At 39.9% G+C, this 6,812-nt stretch overlaps 1 protein-coding gene across 3 annotated transcripts in view; it reads left to right on the forward strand.

Moving 5' to 3' along the window:
* The window catches only part of yap1 (Yes1 associated transcriptional regulator), a 172,875-nt gene extending 166,385 nt beyond the window's left edge, over positions 1-6,490 (forward strand). For all 3 annotated transcript variants that reach the window (XM_038817709.1, XM_038817711.1, XM_038817710.1), the window contains 2 exons: positions 3,150-3,262; positions 3,820-6,490. In XM_038817709.1, coding sequence (XP_038673637.1) covers positions 3,150-3,262; positions 3,820-4,058 — 352 coding nt within the window. In that variant the 3' untranslated portion in view covers positions 4,059-6,490. The remainder of the gene's footprint in view (positions 1-3,149; positions 3,263-3,819) is intronic.
* Positions 6,491-6,812: the final 322 nt, after the last annotated feature.

Here is a 6,812-nt window from a genome sequence, read left to right on the forward strand (position 1 = left end):
CCTATCCCCGCATAACCTTTTAATTTTTTAAATAATCTTTATTGTCACAAGTAGGCTTACATTAACACTGCAAGAAGTTACTGTGAAAAGCCCCTAGGCGTCATACTCCGCCGCCTGTTCGGGTACACAGAGGGAGAATTCAGAATGTCCAAATTACCTAACAACACGTCTTTCGGCGCTTGTGGGAGGAAACCGGAGCACCTGAAGGAAACCTACACAGACACGGGGAGAATGTGCCGACTCCGCACAGACAGTGACACAAGCCGGGAATGGAAACTGGGACCCTGGCACTGTGAAGCAACAGTGCTAACCACTGTTCTACCATGCCATCTTGTACACTAAGGGGCAATTTAGCATGGCCAATCCATTTAATGTGGGAGGAACACCCGGAGGAAACCCACGCGGACGTGGGGAGAGCATGCAAGCTCCACACAATCACCCAAGGCCTGAATCAAACCAGTATCTCTGGCACCATGAGACAAACAGTGCCACCGTGCCACACACTCGTCCTACATTGAAGTGTCAGCAAACATTTTAACCCACAACCTTTTGACTCTGAGGGAAGACTCCTACCACAGCCATAGTCAGCACCTGTAGCAATGGTTTCTTTTCTCAGCCCTCTCACCCTTCCAAGGATCTAACCTTGGACCTCTTCTCTCCATTACATGCTGTTCCTTGGCAACACTATCTGTAGGCATGGACTATCTGAAATCCCATAGGGTGGAACACAGGGTGGCATGATGGCACAATGGTTAGCACTGCTGCCTCACAGTGCCTGGATCCCAGTTCAATCCCGGCCTTGGTGTGGAGTTTGCACGATTTCCCACTGTCTACGTGGATATCCCCCGGGTGCTGCAGATTCCTTCCACAGTCCAAAGATTCACCTGAGGAAGGAGCAGTGCTCTGAAAGCTAGTGATTTGAAATAAACCTGTTGGACTTTAACCTGCTGTTGTAAGATTTCTTACTGTGCTCAACCCAGTCCAATGCCGGCATCTCCACATCATGTCCAAAGATGTGCAGGTTAGGTGGATTGGCCATGTTAAATGTCCAAAGGTTAAGTAGTGTTAGGGGGAGTGGGTCTACCAGAGGGTTGGTGCAGACTCAATGAGCCTAATGGCCTCCTGCACTGCAGGGATTTTATGATACACCATCCCTCTGGCACACCTGGTTGACCGCAACTAACTACCTGCAACCTGTTAACAGACCCAAGTGGTTAAGGCCCAGGGTTCAACCTTGCGCAAAAATCTGCAGAACCCTCAACTGCTGACGCACGGGCCAGGGATGTGGCCAATTGTTCTGCAAGTGAGACTTTAACAGCTCAAATTGTGACTGTAGCCATCCAAGTCAGGCTGTCATCGTTATATACTAAACTTCTTTCCTAATGGTCAGATCACAACCATTCACTCTGCATCATCCAAAGCGTTTTAATGGATTGTTAACCTCGTCATCAAACTAAATTACTTTCCCAGCTGTGTTCTTAAAAACAAAAAGTGCTCCAGAAGATTCTCCTCATGAATTGAAAATCATTCATGGCCTCACCATTCTGTTTTACTGGCTTATCTGACTTGAGTGAAGTAAAAAAATTAAATTTGGAGTACCCAATTCTTTTTTTCAATTAAGGGGCAATTTAGTGTGGCCAATCCGCCTAACCACATCTTTTGATTGCGATTGTGCAAACTCCACGCATCGGGGCCGGGATCGAATCTGGGTGCTTGGTGCTGTATGACTTAAGTGAAGTAAAGCAACTTATCTCTTCTAGCACTTGCTTGGATATCAAACTAGGTATTGACTCCCAATTTGGGCTATATTTCAGGCTACATTTATATTGCATCAATACAGAACTAAATCATTTTGCTACAGCTGTGGTGCAAATGCAACCATATCCAGAGGGACTACACAATCCTTCCAATATGAACTAAATGCAACTAAATTATATCTGTCTATTCTAAATATTTATTGCTTTGTAAAATGGCCAAACTATGACACAACATTCCCTCATCTTTTGGAGGACCGTGTCAAGTTGAACTGTATTGCTTGATGGTTTTGAAAATGTGCTTGTCTACATCACTAAATTTCTTAATGGATGTATTTGTGCAAAGATTACATAAATTGTCTTGCAAGGTATCTATGGTGTGTTTGTAATCTTTTAAAATTTCAAGTTTGAATTAAGTATTTCCTTTTTTTTTAAAAAAGGGGGCTACTCATTTTGTAAAATTTCATCAAAAATTAAAACATTTTTGCAACAATGAGAATATTTCTGTAAAACGGAAAGGCCGAGAAACGTATTGCAGCTTAAAGTCAAACTCCAGTTTTTAAGTGCAGAACACTTCCATGTTCGACACTTGAAACAAATGTTAGGAATCGCATTTCCTTAAATGGGCAGCACGGTAGCATGGTGGTTAGCATAAATGCTTCACAGCTCCAGGGTCCCAGGTTCGATTCCGGCTTGGGTCACTGTCTGTGCGGAGTCTGCACGTCCTCCCCGTGTGTGCGTGGGTTTCCTCCGGGTGCTCCGGTTTCCTCCCACAGTCCAAAGATGTGCGGGTTAGGTGGATTGGCTATGCTAAATTGCCCTTAGTGTCCTAAAGAATAAGGTTAATGGGGGGGGGGGGGGTTGTTGGGTTGCTGGTGTGGGGTGGATACGTTGACTTGAGTGGGGTGATCTTGCTCGGCGCAACGTCGAGGGCCGAGGGGCCTGTTCTGTGCTGTACTGTTCTATGTTCTAATGCGAGTTTTCTCAGATGCACATTAATATTCAATGCTGCAGTATTTATATAAACTAATTGGGGTCAGTTTTCACGAAGTTAACTGATATGAATAAGCACAAATGAAAAATAAATAGAGCATGAGAGCACGTGGTTGCAAAAAGCAGACACTAAAGCCTCTTGCTTAAAGCTACACAATGAAGTTATTCATACTACGCATTACCAGTTTCTGCCTACCTATCTGATTTGCTGCTAATTGGCTTGGATTCATGGTGTTGTCCAAAGGCTTTGCTGATCAGAAACTGAAATCCATAGGATGTTTGGGTATGTTTTTCCTGAGGGGAACTAGGAAGGGGTGTAAATGTAGAAGACAAGTCTTAGATTCTCAATGCATAGCTTTTTCCCCCCCATCTTGCCTCCCAACTGGTTTATTTTTCTTATAGTGGAACATACCATTCCAGGGAGGAGAGCACAGACAGTGGACTCGGCATGAGCAGCTACAGTGTACCCAGAACACCTGACGACTTTCTTAACAGCGTTGAGGAAATGGACACAGGTATTTTGGGTTCCTGGAACAGGAAACCTTTTTTAATAAAGTGAATTGATTAACCAAGTTTTGAACATTTCAAAGAATGTTGAAAAGCATCGGGTAACTATAGATTTTGATCCAGTTTTGCATTTAATGAACAAGTCAGTCACTTCAAAATGTAACATTGTCCCTTGTTATTAATCTAATTCCCTTGATAATTCAGTTTGTGTTGAGTAAGCTAATCTCTGTAACAATGGCAGCTGCTACTCTTAACTATGGCCTCCATACGCCTGGGCTTGGTGCCGGGATTTGAATTCTCATTGTTCACTGATGTCTGCTACAACATATAAATGAACCAAACCCAGATAAAAGCATAATTGTATAGCTGTAATTCCTCACATAGTCTAACAACCTGACAAAACATTGTGCGAATAGCATCAGCATATCTGGAAAATAAACTTTAGGGAAATGCATATATATATATATTTTTCGTTTTCCTTCCAGTATTTGAATGTTATTATGGAGATAGGATGTCTGTTAAGCAATTGGGCTATCCTCAGTTTCTTTTTGATTTGTTTACCTAGGTGAAAACCTTGTCCCAAATAATATGGGCTCTCAGCAAAATCGTTTTCCAGACTACTTGGAAACCATCCCTGGCACTAATGTGGACCTTGGAACACTGGAGGAAGACAGCATGAATGTAGAAGGGGAGGAATTGATGCCAAGCCTACAGGAAGCGCTGAGCTCTGACATTCTCAACGACATGGAGTCTGTCCTTGCTGCCACAAAGATAGATAAGGAGAGCTTCCTGACTTGGCTATAGGGCCCCGTGGTCCTATCAGACTGCCTTTGATTCTGTGAAGGATATGAAAACTTGAGACATTTTTATGACTTGTTTTGGACTCAACTGAGTTTTGTCTCTGATGCAACATTGGATAAACTCCGAATATTTGAAAAGGATTCTGCCGTTTAGTATTTCACACATTTCTGAAGTAGAGATTAGTAAAAGCTATACAATTTGACCTTCCTTACCTTAATGAGTTAGAATATCTGTCTCGCTGTATCCCATTTAAGTTTTTTTCTGACGCATTTCACACACTTTGGACCACCTGTCGTTGAGTGTAATCTTTTACTTGTAAGAATTGTGCAGTTTTGCAGCACCGATGACATTTTTAGCTTTGCCAACACTTTTGAGGTTGAAAAATCTCTGTTTCAAGGGAGTATATTAACTCTGAAGTCGGCTTTCACTGTGTTATCATATTTACTTAACGGCTGCTGAGATGTCAACAAAGAATCTGGTGTTAGTTATAAGTGCCTTTGTCCAGCTTCTTTGAAACTCTGTTACGTCTTGTATCAAGTATGCTGCCTATCTGCGTCTTCCATGTTTCAGTATACACAGCACATAATTTGCTTTTGCCTTTAAGCTATGGAAATATAAATTTCAAACAATTGTCCAATTAACTCTGGGAATTGGGTGACTTCAAAGTGAACTCTCGGCTGTTAGTTTAATTTGATCTTATTTAAATGAAAGATTTGTCAATGCTTTTTAAATACTTGTATATGTTTTTACAGTATATTGGACATGTGCGTTTTTCTGTAATGTCCTATAGAAATTAGTTTAGATGATCTTGGAAATAGGTTTTTTTTCTTTTGCAACTGATCAAATGGTTATTTTTAAGCCAAAAGGCACCAGGCATGACAAATAAAGAAGTGTTGGTTATATACATGCTTAAAAGAAAAGCCTTTCAACGTTTTGTAGGCGGCAGGATTGTTAAATAGCCTTTTTATGTTATATATTAGATGGCTAGCAGGACAGATAGTGTCAAGAGTCCCATATACAGTAGTGAATTGTAGGTGGAGGTTAATAGTTATAAGGACATATATATGTGTATCATAAAATATTAGATTTAAGAAGTGACAAATCAACAGGAGCATTGTGATCAAAAAGATCTCCAAAGAGTATTCCTTTTTACGCTGAAGTTCATAAGCCTATTTTTGCAACATAATTAATTTTCTAATGAGCTGCTGAATACATTATATCTTTTGAAAACCATATATTTTGGTTTTTACTTGTAAAGATAATGTGGCGTGTGAATTGAGTACATTTTTAAATAGGTACTGATGACAAACCCGGGAACACATTTTAAATTTCAATGTTACTAATTCCTCATTTTCCAATTTCTTGTTCAATCTCTGGAGAGTGCTGCTTTCAAATTCTGTCCAAGTTTTTTTTAAATGTATTGTACAGCTGCTTCACTGTACACAGGTCACTAGAATGTGTTTGTTTCTTGGGCTACGGTTTTAAAAATATATTTTGTCAAGTCTTAGGCAGTGTATTTATTGAAAATGCTGCATTCTAAATCTTGTGGATTAAGTGATGGGGTGTTCCTGCCCCTCCCGAGCTCCTGTTTGTCTTGGAGCATTTTTAAAATTGTACACTGGTCAACAATGATTTTGGAGGAATTGTATAAATTTGACGAGGCGTGTTTAAACATGTGCTAGTCAGCTTGTGCCTAAAGGCTGAGCAACAAGATTGTATCCAATCAGTTTGTAGTTTTGTACTCTCCTTTGTAGCAGTGTATGAATTTGAGAAGCCATAGAGAGTCCAAACGTCTCGAACCAAGTCCTAAAGTAAGCAAGTCCTACAGCTTTCCACATTTAAAAGAAAGAAGATTCTGATGTATGTCTTCCTGATTGAACTGAATTACCTTTTTTGAAGTAAACTGCAAAGGAAACATAATCACTGCTTGGTCATGTACAGATAGTTATACTAGTGAGAGGAAAGATCGTGTTTTTAATTTCTATGGGTTGGGAACCTATATGGTTCTCGCCTCCTACCAGCTAAACAAATCAGTGTTGGAACAAAAACAATGCAACAAAAGTTTTAAATTTACAAAATATTTCTAAATACTCATCTGAGTAAGTGTACAGTTTTGTTTTTGCACATGGATAATGAGATCTTGGTGAATATGATCCTAATATCTTTAAATAGCCAGAATGTAGGCTTGGCATACACAGAACACTGACATTTGTCTTGTGATAGTTGTTAAACATGTAAAATTATTTTCTATTGTGTTTTGATAAATGCACACATACTTCCATATGTATTCAGTACATTAATGATTTTCAACTGTATCAGCATGCCAGTATATAGATCCGTACAGTAAATTCTGTTGCATTTTATTTCTGTATGTACTACTTTCCAATGGTTCATGATGATTCATGTGGTATAAAATATATTCTTTGTGGTAAAGAGTTGCTTTGTTTTCTTACACCCATCTTAAGTTTTAGCATTGCGCAACCCTTTGCCTGTCCCTGAAACCCCTGGATCCTTGCATGAAGGAAATTCAATGCATCTGCAGCTAATTTGTAGCTCACGACAAATCACTTATGGTAACCTCATTGGTCAGTATAGCATTACTCAAATGCTCATTCTATGACGAACAATGAGATAAAATTAATTGTGGAACTCAAAAAATGCAAACGAATCAGCTATGATACTGAATGGCGGAGCAGGTTTGAGGGGCTGAATGGTTGACTACTCTTATTTCATATGTCCATATTTTTTCCTTCTCCA

This window comes from Scyliorhinus canicula, chromosome 14 (genome assembly GCF_902713615.1).
Source record: "Scyliorhinus canicula chromosome 14, sScyCan1.1, whole genome shotgun sequence".
NCBI lineage: Eukaryota > Metazoa > Chordata > Chondrichthyes > Carcharhiniformes > Scyliorhinidae > Scyliorhinus > Scyliorhinus canicula.